This window comes from Lissotriton helveticus, chromosome 1_1 (genome assembly GCF_964261635.1).
Source record: "Lissotriton helveticus chromosome 1_1, aLisHel1.1, whole genome shotgun sequence".
NCBI lineage: Eukaryota > Metazoa > Chordata > Amphibia > Caudata > Salamandridae > Lissotriton > Lissotriton helveticus.
Genome location: NC_136057.1, coordinates 111,325,126 through 111,344,117, shown reverse-complemented (window position 1 = coordinate 111,344,117; position 18,992 = coordinate 111,325,126). Strand labels below are relative to the sequence as shown.

General features: G+C 48.6%; 1 protein-coding gene across 1 annotated transcript in view; it reads left to right on the top strand.

Annotated features, from left to right (window-relative positions):
* Positions 1-18,242, top strand: part of LOC144768025 (uncharacterized) — a 53,864-nt gene extending 35,622 nt beyond the window's left edge. Inside the window, exon 3 of the mRNA XM_078651423.1 lies at positions 15,239-18,242. Coding sequence (XP_078507549.1) covers positions 15,239-15,975 — 737 coding nt within the window. The 3' untranslated portion in view covers positions 15,976-18,242. The remainder of the gene's footprint in view (positions 1-15,238) is intronic.
* The last annotated feature ends 750 nt before the right edge of the window (positions 18,243-18,992 follow it).

Below are 18,992 nucleotides of genomic sequence, written 5' to 3'. Positions count from 1 at the left end.
ATGGCCAATGAACCCTATCAAAGGCCTTCTCCGCGTCTATCGATAGCAGCATCCGCTCCCCCGGAACGCGTGAGGCCTTTTCCAGCACGTGCGTCACCCTCTTTGTGTTGTCGACCGTTTGCCTACCGGGTACAAAACCGGCCTGGTCTGCTTCCACCAGACCTGGTAAATGTAAACCCAATCTGGCCGCCAAGATCCCGGTGTAAAGCTTGAGGTCCACATTTAGTAGCGAGATGGGCCGGTATGAGCCGCACAGGGTCCGGTCCTTCCCTGGCTTGGGGATAACCGACACCGTCGCTGAGAGAAGGTCCGGCGGGATAGCTCCCGGCTCGGAGAAGGAGTTGAACAAGCGAGCCAGTAGAGGCGCGACAGTGGGACAGAAGGTTTTGTAAAACAAGGCCGTATAACCATCCGGACCCGGGGCTTTGCCATGCTTTAGTCGTGCAATCGCGGAGATGACCTCCTCCACGTGAATGTCCCTCTCCAGGTGGTCCGCTTGGGAGGAGTCCAGGGCCGGGAGGGTCACGGACTCCAAATAGGCCTCAGCCTCTCCCGGTGGGGAAGGCTCAGCCGCGTAAAGTGCTTCGTAAAAGGAACGAAAGGTATCTGCCACCTCCGCGTCACCGGAAACCGGGACCCCGCTCATTCCCACCAGCTCCTTCACCACATTGCGCTGCTGCGCAGCCCTGAGCCTATGGGCCAGGAGTTTACCGCACCGGTCTCCGCCGGTGTAAAAGGCATGCCTCAGGCGCAGCGCTGCATACTCCGCCCGATCTAGATCCAACGCGGAGAGGAGTTTCCGAGCCGCCTTCAGCTGCCTCCAGACACGAGGAGCCCCCGTCCGGCGGTGAACCTGCTCGAGCTCCCGAACCTGCGCTGTCAGTTCTTCCCTCTTGCGATGACGTTCCCTGTTTTCCGCCGAGGAAATGGAGATAAACTCCCCTCTGACAACCGCTTTCAAAGCCGCCCACTGCGTCGCCAGGGACGTGGCAGAGTTGTTATTGTGGGTCAGGTAGTCCCGAATGACCTCCTCCACTCGCTTTACGACCGATTTCTTATGGAGAAGCGTGTCCCGGAGCCGCCACATCCCCCTAGAGGGGGGGGCCGCCGGCCAAGCAAAGACTCCGGAGACCGGTGCGTGGTCGGACAAGGACAAAACCCCGATGTCCGCTGCCGTGGCGGCCGAGCGAAGCGGTCCACTCACCAAGAGGTAGTCCAACCGTGAATACGTGCGGTGCGCGTGGGAGAAATAGGAGTAGTCCCTATCGGTGGGGTGCAGGACGCGCCAGAGGTCATGCAGATCCATTTCCGCAAGCTGGTCCTGCACCGCCCCAGAAAGCTCCCCCGTCTGCGGAAAGCGTTGGGCAGACCTATCCAGGGCGGAGTTGAACACCATATTCAGGTCTCCCCCCAAGATGATATGGCGGTCGGGCGAGGCAGTAACGTCCACTAACACCGATTCCAGGAAGCGATCCTGGTGGTCATTCGGGCTGTACACTGAACCAACCGTAAAGGTAACACCTCCCAAACGCATGCGATACACCAGAAGCCTCCCCTTCTGCTCAGCATGTTTATGCAGCACCTCCCCCCTGAAAGAGCTGGCTAACAGAATGGCCACCCCAGCAGTCTTAGTCGCAGCAGAGGAAAAGAGCTGCGTAGGGAACTTGGCAGAGCGCAACCTATGGCAATCTTTGGAAAGCAAGTGGGTCTCCTGCAGGAGGCAGATATCCGCCTGCGACCCCTCCAACAGGGAAAGGATCGCCCTACGCTTCACGGGGTTATTCAGACCCTTAACATTAAGGGTCACCACCTTCAGGGGCGGCATCGCCTCCAGGGAAACAACGCGCCATGCAGTGGCCAAGGGATCAGCGGAGGGGGCGCGCGGGGCAGGGGCGCAGGGAAGGCCAGAGGCAACATCGCACATGTTCGGACCACTTCGGACGGGACCCCCCCCACACCAAACCAACAGTAAAACCCCCCCAGAACCAACCCATGGCAACCAACCAAAGTAAGAAAGAACAAAGAACAACACCCCATAGTCTCAGTCTGGCCCAAATGGGCGAGTCTGTAGAAAAAAAGTCAAGTGGACGTCCAGCCACACACCCCCCCCCCCCTCCCCCCCAGCCCCAGCTCAGAACCGGTAGGCTAAGAATCTCTCCCCCCGGAAAAAAGTTAGGCCGTTAGGGCCACACCAGTAGCTCCAGGCAAGTCCCTGGCCGCACTCCTCAGGGCCTCCGCCATTTCCGCCCGGATGGTGGGCGAGTCCGGACGACTCGCCGGCGCTGACGACGGGCGCCTCCTCGATCTCCGTCGGCCCCGCCGCTCGGGGCGCCGCCATGCAGGTGTAGCCCCCTCTTCCTCTGTAGCAGTAAGGCCCAAAACTCCACAGACATCCTGCAAAGAGCGCAGCTGATGCAGCACCCCATTCCATCGAAAGATAAGACGGAAGGGGTGGCCCCAGGAATAGGGTGTCTCATGCTCTCGCAGAAAGTCCGTCGCGATGCGGAAAGACCTGCGCTTCTGCAGTGTGATGGCGGACAGGTCCTGGTAGAGCGCCACAGGCCTGTCACGAAAGGTCAGCGGCTGCTTCCTGCGGGCCTCCGTCATGATGCGCTCTTTCAGGGGGAAATCCGGCAGGAAAGCTAGGATATCAGGCGGGGGAGCCGATGACTGGCGCTGGCGGCCCACCCTATGCGCTCTGTCAATGCGGATTGGGAAGTCCGCTCCTTCCACCAAGATGTCGCGGAACAAGTCCTGCAGATAGGCCACCAGGTCCCCCCCTTCATCCGCGGACGGAACACCGCGCACCCGAATGTTGTTCCGCCTGGACCTGTTCTCGAGGTCTTCCGAATGGGCCTGGAGCTCAACACATTGCTCCCGGAGGCGGAGGACGTCCTGCTGGAGATGAGTTATCTCTTCATCGCAACGCTGGGCTGTCGTCTCCACAGCATCGACCCTCTCGCCCAGGCCCTCGACCTCCCTGCGCACCTCCCGGACCTCTCCAGCCACCTCGGTCTTAAGAGTCTGAAATTCCTCCTTGAGGGAGCTGAATAAGTCCTCCATGAAGGACCTCGTGACTGGTGGCTCGCCCACGGCCGCGTCCGTTGACGTCCGGGAGGTCCCCGGGGACGGCTGTGTCCTGTCGCGCAGCTGCTGGGACCTGCCGAGCATTTCCGGCAAAGTGCGATCTCCTCGCACCGCGCCACGTTTCCCAGCCATCCTGGCCCCCGTTGAAGCCCAGGGTCAGTCGCTGTAGACGAGCGCCGCCGCTCGCGAGCACCAAATGGGAGGCCCTCGGAGGGGACAAGGGCAGCGCGGCACAGGCGACAAAATGGCGGCCCGGTCCTGGGCAAGACGACCCCCGGGCCAGCAGGGCAGGCAGCAGCGTCCAAAGTGGAGGCCTCCAGCCTCGTGTTCCCAGAGAGGGCAGTAGATGAGTCGGTGCCAGGGCAAATCGAGGCTCTCGCAGAAGAAGGGCGCAGGCGAGGACCACTGGGCACAGCCACACAAAGACAAGATGGCGGGAGGGCGGGACCCAAGGAGGCAGCCCGGGCCAGCAAGTCTATGGGCGTCCCACAAACAGCAACGGGTCCGGGAGGGGCAAAACCGGCAGCTCCCCTCGCCACTGGTGAATTCGCCCGGCACAGGCACAGCTCGAACTCCGCCACCCAACGACTCCGGGCGCGGAGCTCGCAAGGCGTCACCCCTCGAAGACCAAGGCGGGGGGAGGGCCGCCGGCGCAGGGTTAAGGTCCGTCGCCCGTCAACGGTGTCCGCCACTAGGGCACCACGAGGGAGCTCCGGCACTCCGCTAAGTCCGTCTATCCCGCTCCCTCGGGAGCTCCGGCATGCAGCTGTTCAACACTCGGCCCAGCCGAGGCAAGCGGACAGCGCCGTCGTATGCCCCGCCTCCAGGCTCTTCTCCTCGGGACGACCCAGGCTCCGCTCCTCGGAGCGATCTTCGGATAAACTTTTCGGGGACTTCCCCCGGGGCCACGAAAGTCAAAGTGGCATCAAAGTGTGCCCCAGGAATTCCGGCACAGTCCTCTCGCCCGCAGTGCAGCCGCGGGGGGAGAGAAGCGCGGCGAACAGGGCTCGGGCTGAGCCGGGCCGGGGGAGCTACGGGAAGAAGCGTCCGCTCACCCCGCCATCTTGGCCACGCCCCCGTGCCCATCTTTTTAGATTGCACAGCTGCCCAGCACGTAGTGAGCAGCTGCCATGTTTAGGCCAGCATTCCTTTGGGGGCTTCTCTGAATGAGGTAGGAGTGAGATGCACTCCTTTGCCCAGCACAATTGCGCACTGCGAATTCCGCTGCATTGGCAGCAGCCCTGACATTTGGGACATAGGGCATTAGAGCCCCTGAGAAGGCCAGTTGGCCAGGGGGACTAATAGGTCGGCCTACCACCAAAGCTGCGGCCTAAGGGGCTCAGAACAACTCCTTAGACAGCCATAACATACGGAGCTCCGATGGAGAGCCAGGACGAGATCCAAGCTCCAAAAGCCATTAAGGCTGACCCCGAAGCCAGCACATCACGAGGTGCTAGAAAAGCTCTGTCTGATCAAGTTCCACGGGAAGTGCCTGAGAGAGCACTACTGTCCTCCAATGTATACACGGCTGGTGCATTCTTAAAACTGCCAACTGCGTGTGATATTGCAAAAAAAGAGAATATTGGCGATCGATGGATGGATAGAGACTTTTGAAGAGTTCTTAGATGCAATAGATGAAAAAGAGTATAAAGTATCTTGAGAAACATGACCGGTGAAGGAGTGAAAGAAGCCATGAACAAGAATTTGCAAGAAGGTGAAAAGACATATGATCAAATGGAAAAGGCCTTTAGTGTCAAGTTTAAGCCAGTGACAAATGTGAATTATAAAAGATACATATTCAGCCAAGAATGCCAAGGACCAGGTACGACCATTGATGAGTTTGTTCAAAGACTGGATGTTTGGTAAAGCACTGTAAATTAAATTAATTTATGATGAGGAGGCAACCCTCCTCGGAGTAATCCATGGATGTCTGTCGTATGCATTTCAACGACGAATGCTGATGGAAACTGAGCTTGTATCAAGTCCTCAAGGCTGCTTGCGCTGACAAGAGTGCTTATTGCCAAGTGACTGACATGGAGGCCGTAGGCGCCCAAAGTGCGTCGGTCATGAGCACGAAAAGTAAGACAAGGTTCAAGGCCGAGGGGCACAATGTCCTGTCTCCACAGAAAAAGAAAACGTGTTACAGACATGGACTGTCATTTCCACACGAAGGTAAATATCCTGCAACTGGACAGATATGCATAGACTGTGGTAAAGTGAATCATTTTGTGATGACTTGCAACGTGAAGATAAAAGTAAGTGTGTTGCAGCGTGAAGACAAAATGTCCGACCAAACGCTACATCAGGGACATTCGATGTATTCCCACAGATTCAGACAATATATTATTTTTAAATTTTTATAACTCTCAAGACACAGATAAAAATTTTGACATGTTAGAGGAGTTATTATCATTATACAGTAGCAGGTCAATTTCCTTTGAAGTAATCCGAATGGGGGACCTAAATATTCATCCGTGCGAAAATAAGTGTGGGAGTAAGATGTATGAAGGTCCACAGTTTTCAGCACATTCTCACTTTGAGCACACCAAACAGGGGGAGTACCTGGAACTTTTTTTAGCTAACCGGAATCTCTATGAATCGGGGTGTGTTGAGGAGGAACGTGGGATCCCCACATTTAAAGGGAGGGATAGAGACACGGGCACAGTCATTGATTATATTTTTTAACTTCTTTTTTGTTAGGTTTAGTCCTTAGGTATTTTACAGAGGTCTCAACCTTTAGTGATCACAATCCCGTGATAATTGAACTATCAGCAGTGGGAGCACTGTCTTTAAGATCTGATCCCAAAAGGAAGGCAAGAGAGGTTATACCAACGGACCAAGGAAGGAAACTAAAATGAGGAAAAGTGGTCCCTGAGACTTTTATATCAGAAATCTTACTGAATTCAGGGGCTGAGATAAACACTTGCCTAGATGAAACGGGACAAGGTCCAAATGTAATAAATGCATTTAACATTATTTGTGCACATGTAAATCAAAAGTTGACAGTCAAGAATAAACGCAAATCCAATTTGGAGAATAGATGGTTCGATAAAAAGTGCTCATCTGCTCACGCAGCACTCCTTAAATCCCTCAAGACCATCCCAAGGGATAGGGGGTTGGTAGCCCAAAATAGAGTAGCCTATAAACAAGCCGTATGCGTTAGAAAACGGGAATTACGAGATGAGGCATGGACTGATCTACTGTCACCAGAAGTTTTGAAAAACAGCTCTAGATTTTGGGAAATAATAAATCAGCCACTGTTTGCAAACAATGTTAATACTGTGTTAGATTGTAACATCACTGATGAGGCCTGGATCGCCCACTTTGAGCAGATATACAGCTTTCCTCAAAGTGGAGATAATATCATGAACCAAGCAGTGAATCATGTCGCACATTCGTTAAGGTTTGAGACTGCAGAAATTGAAAGGTTGATAGGGGAAATGACTAAAAATAAGGCCCCCGGCCCGGGTGGGGTCCCTGCGGACCTGTTCAGAGCCGCACCCAAGCTGTGGGCAAAAGTCCTAACAAATGTTTTTAACTCAATAGGGCATGATAGCATCCCCTCTACATGGGCCACATCAATAATCGTGCCAATCTTTAAGAAGGGTTCTAGACAGGACCCCACTTGTTATAGACCCATTTCGCTGATCGACTCATCTGTAAAAATCCTGGGTCGGGTTCTGTTGCATAGACTAAACGATCGCTTGGCTGATAGAGGTGTCCTGTCGATAGCTCAGTATGGTTTTAAATCAAAACATAGTACTATAGATCAATGTTTGAATTTACACCTTTTAATTAACAAGTACACTGTGGCCAGGGAGGGGTCCATGTACATGGGGTTCATGGACCTCTCCTCGGCATTTGACTTTGTAAATAGATTCAAACTTTGGAACATCCTGCTCGAAATGGGGGTAGACGCACCCTTAGTGCACTTCATAGCAGATCTGCACTCAAACCTTACGGCCAAAATCAGAGTGAATACAGACGGAAGGTGTACTAAGCAGTTCAGGTCGGATAGGGGCGTTAGGCAGGGGTGCATTTTGGCACCCTTGCTGTTTACACTCTATACAAACGCCCTAGAACAAACCCTGGGGGAGGTCCCCGCAGACAGTCCGCGTGTGGGGGAAATGGTTATACCAGTTCTCCTATACGCGGATGACGCCGTTCTCTTATCGCAAACCGGGGTAGGCTTACAAAGACTGCTGAATGTTTTTGGTTCCTTCATGCAAAACCTGGACCTGAAAGTAAATGCCAAGAAATCCCAGGTTCTCATTACAGGAAGAAGTATCTCAAATAACAAAGTAAAAACCTTCTTCTGTAATGGTGAATTGGTTTGTAGGGTCCCTACATTTCCCTATTTGGGGGTGGTCTTCGATCAGAAGGGCACTTGGCGGGCACAAAATCATAGCCGCTCGCTGGCATTTATGAGGACAGTTTCAGGGCTTATGGGGTTTAGTAAAAAACTGGGAGCTAAACCAACCAATGCAATCTTAAAAGTATATGAATCCAAGTGTCTGTCAGTTGCAACTTACGGGTGTGAAATATGGGGTTACACAAGCGAAGAGAAACTACAACTCGCAGCGCAGCGCCTCGCCTCGACAACGCCGGAATCCAGGGGAAGGCACTGGAATGGATCATCTCCTTCCTCGACGGAAGAACACAGAGAGTCCGCCTACCACCGTACAAGTCAGAGGCCACCGAAGTCATCTGCGGCGTCCCCCAAGGATCCTCTCTGAGCCCCACCCTCTTCAACGTCTACATGAGCCCCCTCGCGGCCATCGTACGCAAACACAACCTCAGCATAATCTCCTACGCCGACGACACCCAGCTGATCCTCTCCCTGACCAACAACCCCGCCGCCGCCAGAGCCAACCTGCACGAAGGGATGAAAGAGGTAGCCGAGTGGATGACGACCAGCCGCCTGAAACTGAACTCGGACAAGACGGAGGTCCTCATCCTGGGCTCCTCGCCCTCCGCCTGGGACGACTCCTGGTGGCCCCCCGCCCTGGGCACCGCACCCAAACCGACGGACCACGCACGCAACCTGGGCTTCATCCTGGACTCCTCCCTCTCCATGACCAGGCAAGTCAACAACGTCTCCTCGGCGTGCTTCAACATCCTACGCATGCTACGGAAGATCTTCTGGTGGATCCCCACCGAGACCAGGAAGACCGTCACCCAGGCCCTCGTCACCAGCCGGCTGGACTACGGCAACGCCCTCTACGCCGGGACCACCGCCAAGCTCCAGAAGAGACTCCAGCGGATCCAGAACGCCTCAGCCAGACTCGTCCTCGACCTCCCACGAACCAGCCACATCTCCGGACATCTGAGAGACCTTCACTGGCTCCCCGTCAACAAAAGAATCACGTTCCGCCTCCTCACCCACGCACACAAAGCCCTACACGACCAAGGCCCGAGCTACCTCAACAGCCGAGTCAACTTCTACGCTCCCAAACGCCACCTCCGATCAGCCAACCACGCCCTCGCCGCCGTCCCCCGCATCCGAAGAGCGACATCAGGAGGAAGGTCCTTCTCCTACCTGGCCGCCAAGACCTGGAACTCCCTCCCGACCGACCTGCGCCTGACCCAAGACCACCTCTCCTTCAGGAAGAAGCTGAAGACCTGGCTGTTCGAGCAGTAGCGGCACCCCCCCCCCCCCAGCGCCTTGAGACCCTTCGGGTAGGTAGCGCGCTTTATAAGTGTCACTGATTGATTGACAACTAGTAGAGAACAAGTTCTTAAGAAGTGTACTCTCAGTTCCTCAATCAACCCCTACTTTCTCAACTCACACAGAGTTGGGACTTAGGTATATATCTGATCGGATCAAAATCGCACCTTTGATTTATTGGTTAAGAATATGGTTGAATGGTGAGATCACCTTAAACCATTCAATAATTAGGGATTGCCAGAGATTGGACAAAGTAAATAACATTTCCTGGCTGGCATACATAAGAGCTGGGTTCCAGAGAATAGGGCGTATTGGTTTATTTACTTCCCCGGAAACAATAACCAATAAAGATATTGCTTTAACAAAAAAAGCCCTCTTGGGCCTTTTTTCCCTAGAGCGAGAGGAAACAGAGATGGGAAAACCCAGGGTAAGGGAAAACTATGCATTGGTCACCTGCATAGGACCGGAACCATACTTGGTCATAGTAAACAATCCCTACCATCGGTTCCTCTTGACCAGATTTCGGTTAAATCTAATTCACTTTACTCTGGGTGCTTATGACAAATGGTGTAGCCCAGAACAGGCAGATCCTTGCTCATGTGACGATTTCTCCGCTCAAAACACCGTACATTTTTTTTATGTTTTGTGATTATTTTAACGAGTGTAGGAGGAAATATTTATTACCAATTCTCAGAGAAGCAGGATTTGTACAAGTCAGGCCGGCACTCGTGTATTTAAAACAACTTAGCACACCTAAAATAATGTTTCATGTTGCTAGTTTTTTAATTGCGGCCAACCGAATCAGGAAAAAGAATGCCACATCTCCACCGCTCTTAAACATTTGTGAATAGTAGACCCCATGTTTAGAAAAAATACCATTAAGGGCAGGCCGACACCATGATACTCGTACATAAATGTGGTTTTTAGGAATATTTTTAAATAAAAAATGTGATACAAATTTAAAATGTACATTTTTATATCATATGGAATGAATTTTAGGAAAAACATTGTTCTATTTTTAGAAATTTTGTAATCCATTTTATATCTATTGTAATTGATTGTATATTTTCTATGACTGTTTTCTTGTCTTTATATGATATTAATTTATCGAAAATAAAGGAATTGACTGACTGACTGGCATAGACTGTGGTAAAGCAAATAATTTCGTGATGACTTGCAACGTGAAGATAAAAGTAAGTGTGTTGCAGCGAGAAGACAAAATGTCCGACCAAACGTGTTACAGACATGGACTGTCATTTCCAAATGAAGGTAAATGTCTCGCAATTGGACAGATATGCATAGACTGTGGTAAAGCGAATCATTTTGTGATGACTTGCAACGTGAAGATAAAAGTAAGTGTGTTGCATCGTGAAGACAAAATGTCCGACCAAACGCTACATCAGTGACATTCGATGTATTCCCACAAGGCTAGACGGTCACACCAATTGAGGCAAATCGACACAAGATGAAGTTGATAATCATCTAAATCATCGAGAAAGAATTCCTCTGTGTCTGTTTACAATGAAAGGGACAATGATAATTGTGCAATATTGATGTTTACTTCAAAAAGGCATGTACATATGGGGCTAGTCGAATGTGAGAAAAATCCAAAGTGAAGACAATTCAACATGAAGACAGCTGTGCGTCGATAAATATTATGCCGCTGGAGATGTATCGCAAATTATCTCCGGTACCACAACTTACGAACTCAAAGACTAAAGTATACTCATGGGCTGCCTCAACGCCCTTCAAAAGTCAAATAAAAATTTTGTAGCCACGATGAAACAGAAGAAAACTGTGGTGAATGTGCCTATTCATGTACTTCAAGGAACAGCTTCAAGTGTTTGCTAAATTTCCATAGTGCTGCTGATATGGGACTGATATCAGTGAACTACACTATGAATGCTCATCATCAAGTTGTAAGTCGATTTCTTTCATTATTTTATTGGTCGGGAAAAGTCAAACAATGAAAGTAAGATTACACATAAATGAGAATTTTCATCAAAGACAGAGACGAGTTGTGTTTCACTTGCAAGAAGCTGTTGAAAAGGAACTTCATTTTTTACTTATATATGGCATCATTGAACGCTCCATTGGTCCGACACCATGGCTTTCTCCCATTGTAACAGTGCCTAAAAGAGACAGTGAAGGACCTGTACGCATAAGTGTTGACATGCGTCAGGCCAATAAGGCAACTGAGCGAGAAAAAACTCACAATCCGCACATTGCTGATATAATACCTCAATTGAATAGCGCAGAGTTCTTCTCTCGACTCAACCTAAATAAAGGATCTTACCAATTGGACCTTGAAGAAAAATCCAGATACATTGCAACCTTTTCTAGGCATATTGGTTTGTTTTGCTAAAAGCGATTGAGTTTTGGTATTTCCTCTGCTGCAGAACTTTTCCAAGACGTCATTTGACATATCATATAGCCTGTAGTCAATGTATTTAACTATAGTGATATATTGTTATTGTGGGGCTGCACAGAAAGAGCATTGCACAACTCTCATGCAAGTATGTCGTTTGCTGAATGATGCAGCCCTTAACTCTGAATGCTGACAAATGTGAATTCCACAAGAAAAGCTTGACATTCTTCAGCCATGTCTTTTGTGATGGAGGTATGAAACCTGATCCATCTAGAGTACAAGCATTGTCTACTGCCAATCCCCCACAAAGCATTTCTGTCTTACGATTATTTCTTGGAACGGTCAATTACTGTTCTAGATCCATGCAAGACTTTGCTATGCTCATTGCACCAGAACTAACCAAAAAGTATGTATCTTTTCATTGGTCAGATGAGTGTGAGAAGAATGAATGAATGAATTTAAGTTTATATAGCGCGTAGCTCCCCTGAGGCCTCCTAGCGCTTATGGACCGAGCGGCAGAGGAACAGCAATGTTAGAGCGATCCCTTGAAGAGATGGGTTTTCCGGAGCTTGCGGAAGGCCAACAGAGCGTCCAAAAAATCAAGCAAGCCTTTGAGAATGCCATTGAAATACCCGACTTTGATCCCAAACTCCATACAGAGGTTGCAGTTGATTCTAGCCCTGTAGGGTTAGGTGCAATCCTTGCACAGCACAAGGGACCGTCAAATTCCCGAGACATATTGTGGTACATGCCAATAAGAGCCTGCAACAAACTGAACATGCATACTGGCACCCTGAGAAAGAAATTTTGGCACTGGTTTGGGCTTGTGAATAATTTCCACGTGTTTGTGTATGGAAAGCTCTTCACATTAGTGGCTGATCACCAATCATTGTTGATGGTATTTGGCAATCCCACAGCAAAAATGCCTCCTCGAATTGAGCGTTGGGGTTTGAGGTCACAAGAATACAACTACACGATTCTTCATCGTCCAGTGAAAGATCAGAAACTGGCTGATTATGCCCTGGTACCCCATCTAAGACAGTGGAGGATTACATCAAATTTATTGTGAAATGGAGTACACCAACTGCCTTGGCTTTAGAGCAAATATTCACTGCCACGAGATAAGGTAGTGGCATGTCAAGATTAAAAGTTGTGGAACCAGTATTCTAGACCTCTCACTAATGACAGCGAGTATATGAAGTTCAGAAATGTAAGAGATGAACTTTCAGTAATGCAGGAAGGCCTCATTCTGCGAGGTACATGGATTGTTATTCATCAAAATCTCTGACAACAAGTAGTCGAATTTGCCCAAGAAGGAGATCGAGGAATAGTTGCCACTAAGAGAGCTCTCCGTGATCGAGTTTGGTTTCCGTATTTTGACCAAATGGTCAAAAAATAATTGAAGACTTGTCACATATGAAACTGTCTTTCATCAACCTTTGATTGTGTCAGAATTGCCCCATCATGCTTGGGAGAGAATTGCTATTGATTTTTTTATGGCCCTCTGGATAATGGACATTATCTTCTAGTTATTGTTGATCAATACTCCCATTTTCCATTGGTAGAAGACATTTCATCCACTACATATGAGCAGGGTTATTCAAAACCTAGATGGCATCTTTGCGACATGACTTGTACCTGCAATCTTAAAATCTGATAACGACCCACCTTTTAATAGTCGAGAATTCAAAAACTTTCTAAATCATCTCAATATAAAGCATCAAAAAAAGCACTCCCCTTTGACCCCAGGCCAATGGTCTGGTAGAACGCCTCATGAGTACTCTAAAGAAATCTGTTCAGCATTCTGCATTGGGGAAGCTCGACCTCGAAGGTGTTTTGAACACTATTCTTTGAGGTTACCGTTTGACCCCCTCACTCAACCACAGAGGAAACTCCTGCAACTATCCTGTTTGGAAGAGCCATGACAACAAAGCTTTTCCAATGGGAGGGGCTGGGTGTGACAGGGAATTCATCTGCATTCATCTGCATGCTGATAGTCTTCTTGGGCTGGGAGAGAGGTGATTCACACTTTCATTTGAGTAAGTTGTGTTCTGCCCTCACTCAAAGGGCTGATTTACCCCCTACTGATCGTCTGGAGCCAGGAATGGGCTGCAAGGGACTGTTGCACACTTCTGAGGGTTCATTTGAAGTCACCCGTTCATCAAATACATTTTTGAGTATATGTACTGGAGCTCTAATCCCATGTTTTTAGACGCTGCTTGGGACTTGAAGCCAAACACTGTTGGCTCTACAAACTGCTCATTGCCATGAGAACTACTGTGCTGCCAGGAGCAACCACCATTTCGACTAACTGCCTTGTTGTGTTGACCTGCTGCTGCTGGGCTGCAGGAGGGACTGCCAATCTGCAACCTAACTGTATGTGCTGTCTGCTGCCTGCCACCTCCTTTTGTGCCCTGACTGAAGTGCTCTCCAAGGGTTTGTTTGACTGCCCCCTGTTCTCTTGAGATCTCAGGGCCATCAAAGAACGTGTTGCCTCTTTTCTCCAAGACTTCTGCTGGGTGAGCCCATTATACAAGGGCTAGCATGTCGCCAGTGCACCCTTCTGCACCAAGGTAAAACTTTGTGCATTACAGGAGAGTGCACCATGGGCCTGCAGTGCAGCCCTCTGACCATCATGGGCCTGCAGTGCAGCGCTCTGACCAGGGGAGTGCCTTTTTGCCTTCTAGGGAAGTGCTCCATGTTTTACAAACCAGCATGTGGTGAGCGTTTTTCTCCTGGAGGCATTACCATAGAAACAAACACGTCCTTGAGCCAGCGTGCTCACTGCAGCTGAATTGTATTGTGAACCTCGCCCCGGAGTCTGGCAAGATATCACCACTGTCAGATGCCACCAAGAACAAACTAGTGTGTCCCCTCTGGTCATGAGACTCGAGGAACAGCCCCCTGAAGACTTTCTCTGAGGTGATACAGTGCTGCGTCCAAGGCTGCAGAGCTACAGGAGCTGCACACAGCCTTCAAGGCAGGCCTTTCGATTACACGTTGTTCCGTAACATGCGGCGGTCAGCATTCTGAGGCTCATTCCAGCCAGCCTTGTCCTCTGGTTTTAACGTGTATACTGCACGAAGCTCTCAACATCGGGTCCCACTCCCGAGACATGACAACATTGTTAGCAAGTTACAGATGCCCTGATGACAGTGACCCTGCACCCACAAAGGTACTGTGAGGCGGGTTGCGTCGAGCAGAGTGGTAAAGCCGCCCTGCTCTCCTTCACGGGTGGCTTGGTTTCCCTTGGGCAAAGAGACCCGATTCAAGTGGCTCCGGTGGGCTCCAAATTCGCAAGAGCGCGAGGGGCATTTCTTGTTCAGCATTGTCTCTGCTCTGGAGATGACCTCAAGAATGGCGCAGGACCGTCCATACAGGAGAACTGCTGGAAGACTCAATCTCAATTACTGTTTGGTGTTTAGTAGGTGCTCCTGCGCTGTACGTTTGGTTTCTAAATGCAATCACTTCAACCACGTTCACTACAGTTACCATATGAAGTGTAATAGGAGCGCAGGTGCGCTGTTACCTATGTTTTCATAGTAATTTATGTGTTTTTCTCTATCAAACCTGCATTATTTGCACTAACGGTGTGATTTAAGTCATGTTGGTCTTGTTGGATGTACAATATAGAATGTATTTTTACTTAATCCTGCGTGGATTCCCTTTTGTGATTTACTCACTGTGTTGCTGCACTAGTGTGTTGCACAAATGCTTTGCACATTGCCTCTTTAAACTAGCCTGACTGCTCTGCGCCAAGCTACCAGAGGGTGAGCGCAGGTTATCTCAGGTGTGTATCTGGCTCACCCTGACTAGAGTGGTGGATTCTGCCTGGCTTAGGTGCCTACCCTAGCCAACCAGAAACCCCATGTCTAACAGTGGTTCTTGTGAATCACTTGATTTCCCAGCATGCTCCTGCTGCAGGACTAGGTCAATGCACTTTATGTAGGAGGACTAGCCACCATTTGTGTCTCAAAGGGAACTGTGACTCTTTTTCTTAGAACATAATTTTTTTTCCCTGAATTGTAACTGTTCACTTCTCCATATTATAACAATGCAGCTTTTTCAATAAATATTTTCCATGTGTAATTTTCAATGTTTTTTCTATTTTGCAGAACAACAATCACATCTAGAAAGTATGAATGTGAAAGAAAGTCATAAAGGTTCCGGAGGAAAGATGAATTTTACTAAAAATATCTACTTAAAAAAACGGCGCAGAATGCACATGAGCGAGAGACGCTTTGCTTGTAATGTGTGTGACAAAGGATTTATCAATGAGACACTTCTTGTGAGGCACAAAAAAGGACACACCAGCCTCAGGCCATATCCATGCGAAACGTGTAAAAAGTGTTTCACTCAAAAGGCAACTTTTTTACAGCATCAAAGAACACACACTGGAGAGAAGCCGCATCACTGCACAGTGTGTTCCAAGCGCTTTGCTTATAAGAAAGGCCTTGTACAGCATCAACACATACACACAGGAGAAAAGCCTTTTCACTGCACCATGTGTGAGAAGAGCTTCAATCAAAAGGCAACTCTACTAAAGCACCAACTTATACACACCGGAGCGCGACCTCATCACTGCACTGTGTGTTCAAAGCGCTTTTCTCAAAAGGGAGACCTCGTACGGCATCAAAGTGTACACACAGGAGAGAGACTTCATCATTGCACTGTGTGTGAGAAGCGCTTTTCTCGTAAGTCGACCCTTGTACTGCATCAAAGAACACACACCGGAGAGCGACCTCATCACTGCACTGTGTGTTCAAAGCGCTTTTCTCAAAAGGGAGACCTCGTACGGCATCTAAGTGTACACACAGCAGAGAGACCTCATGTGTTCCAAAACCTTTTCTGAGAAGGCAACCCTTGTACTGCATCAAATCGTACACACAGGAAAGAAGCTTTATCACTGCACTGAGTGTTCCAAGCGCTTTGCTTATAAGGGAGGCCTTGTACATCATCAAAAAACACACACAGGAGAAAAGCCTTTTCGCTGCACTGTGTGCGAGAAGAGCTTCAATCAAAAGGCAAATCTACAAACGCACCAACTAATACACACTGGAGAGAGACCTTATCATTGCTCTGTGTGTTCAAAGCGCTTTTCCCAGAACGGAAGCCTTGTACGGCATCAAAGCGTACACACATGAGAGAAGCCTTTTTACTGCACTGTGTGCGAGAAGAGCTAAAATCAAAAGTCAAGTCTCGTAACACCAAACACACAGGAGAGAAACCTTATCACTGCAAAGTGTCTTCCAAGCGCTTTTCTCAGAAAGAAAGGCGATGTATGGCATCAAAGTGCACATACAGGAAAGAGGCCTTATCACTGCACTGTGTGTGAGAAGAGCTTTACTGGTAAGGCACATCTTCTACGGCTCCGAAGTTTACACTCCAGTGAGAGGCCTCATCGCTGCACTGGGTGTGAGAAGAGCTTTACTCGAAAGGCACATATGCTACGGCATCAAATAATACACACTAAACTGAACCCTATCACTGCATAGTTTATGCCAGGAACTTCACTCAAAACGAAAGTTTCTACAGCACCAGTTAATACAAACAAGATAGATCCATTTTCACTGTAACAATCTTATGTCCTGCTTACCCCAAAGTAAGTTTTACTGGAATGTTGTAATTTAGCGAGGGCTTATAGTCAAAAATGCCTAATGGCCAGTGTTCCCTGTAGGGAGTGTGCATATAGTGTAATAACCACGAGTGCGCAAACTCCGTTGCGAAGCGCATACACTTCACACATCACTGAGGCACAATTTGCAGCTTTTGCTTTTCAAAAGCGAGCAGCGTGGAAAAAAAGATCTCTTGCGTGAAGGAGCACAGAGAGCAGATCTTGGGCCTAGCAACATACCACAGCGGAAGAGGGGAGAACGTTGCAGCGTGTCTCTTAAACGGCAGGAATCGGGTTGCCGAGGTTCACAAGTTGTGCAGCATCTTTCTTCTTCGCATGCCGTTTGCTGCACTAGTTTCTGAGAGAGGCTGCAGGACTTTACAGGCAGCTGTGGCTCTCCGGGGGTGATCCGTCCCTTTCAGATTCATTTATTTTAAAAGGCCATGCACTAATTAGCATTGTTCGGTATTTAAGGGCATGATGTGCGGCATACTGATGTTTAAGTCCCAGCTAAAAGTGTTCAAAAAGCAAGCACTCAGTGCATAATGGTATGCCTGTGCTAAACGTATTTAGAGAACTAATTTCTGACCCGGCCGCAAGCATGCTTAGTCATATGTGCCCGCAGTGAGGCAGCATCATTCAGATGAGTCATTTTCCCAGCTCCGTAATTGCAGCTCTGGTCACCTGTGAAGCGTGATTGCGAGCAGCCATACAAGAATGTAAGGAGATATGATCGGTAACCAATCACACCCTTGTGTTATTTCTTTATAAATGTCCAGATCGTTTCTCACTGCTAGTTGAGTCTATTGCACCAACCAAATATAGGATTCATTTACTACTCACGCCGTTACATGAGGGCACAGCCGCAACACTCTCTCGCCATCTTACAAATCACACACTAAACTACTACTTACACGTCACAACAACTTTGAGCTCACAGCTAGGGCTCTCAGCACAGCCCCCTATTTGCAGATGCCAATGTGCTAACAAATCGAAGCCCGATGCCCCTCTGCAGCGCACAGAGGTACTCGCCTCGCGGAACAGACTTGCTTCCGTCTTCAGCCCAGGTGCTGCTCACTCTTTTTGGTGCTTGATTACCGTTGGAGCTGCAGAAAGAAACAGGGGCTCTTTTCCCTTCCCTTCATACCTTTTACCACATATGTTTAAGAGTTAGTAGTTGAACTGTGGTTATTGCAGATGTATGTAGACCTATTTTCCTAAATAAATCCTGCTGTATCTTGCATTTCAATGGGTTCGAGTCCGCATTCTGTGCATTTAAGATCCCCTCCTATAGGGCGCACATTTATTTTTGTGTCGCTCTGTAAGCTCTACAGCACTCAGGCTTCGGTAGTGAAGAGTGCGGCCACAACCAAATGGAAAGCAGCTAACCCACTGAGCAGCCCTGTATCTATGAGTGCCGCCAGGTATAACTTGATTTACCTCCTGTAAGGAGTAAGTACTGTGTCCAGACTGATTTTTTAGTTTCTGTTTTTCAGCCCAGCCCTTTTTTGCTTTCCTCAATAGAAGAATGCAAAATACACCAAGTCTTAGGGCAGGATGAACTAGCATCAGGAATACCGATTTCTTATTTGCGATACTCTGAGTCGCAATTTGGAAATCGGGATTCGTAATGTATGAAACTCTTTTGAGTTTCGTTAGCGATTGCTAGCGAGTGCCAAATAGACCTGCCTCATGCATATTAGTGAGGTAGGTCGCAATTTGAGACCCATTTGGAATCAAAACCATCACAGAGATGGAGCCTACTGAGGTCAGCAGACCACCATGTCTATGATTTGGTTTTTAAAAAAGCAGTCTGTTTTTTTTTAATGCAGCCTATTTTACTTAAAGGATAATGGGATGCATTTAAAATGATAAAAAAATAAGCAGTCTGTTTTTTTTTTATGCAGCCCATTTTCCTTAAAGGATAATGTGATTCATTTAAAAAGAAAAAAAATGAGCTTTTTCGTTTAATTTTTTAAGAGTAGACAGTGGGTTCCGTAGGACAGCTGCCTGCTCTTAAAAATATTTGTTATCCATTCTTCAAAGGACCCCTACCTATTTGCAAATGGGTTACCACCTACTTCAGGGAGTCAGTAAAATTTGACCTTGATTCAGTCGCAAAACATTCATACAGCCCCTGCAGATTCAGTAAGTGGAAGAAATGCCGTAAACACGCCCCTTTTAAATACTAAATCACACACACTAATTGCAAGTAGGTAGCATGTTACCGAATCACAATTTGTATTTGGTACATT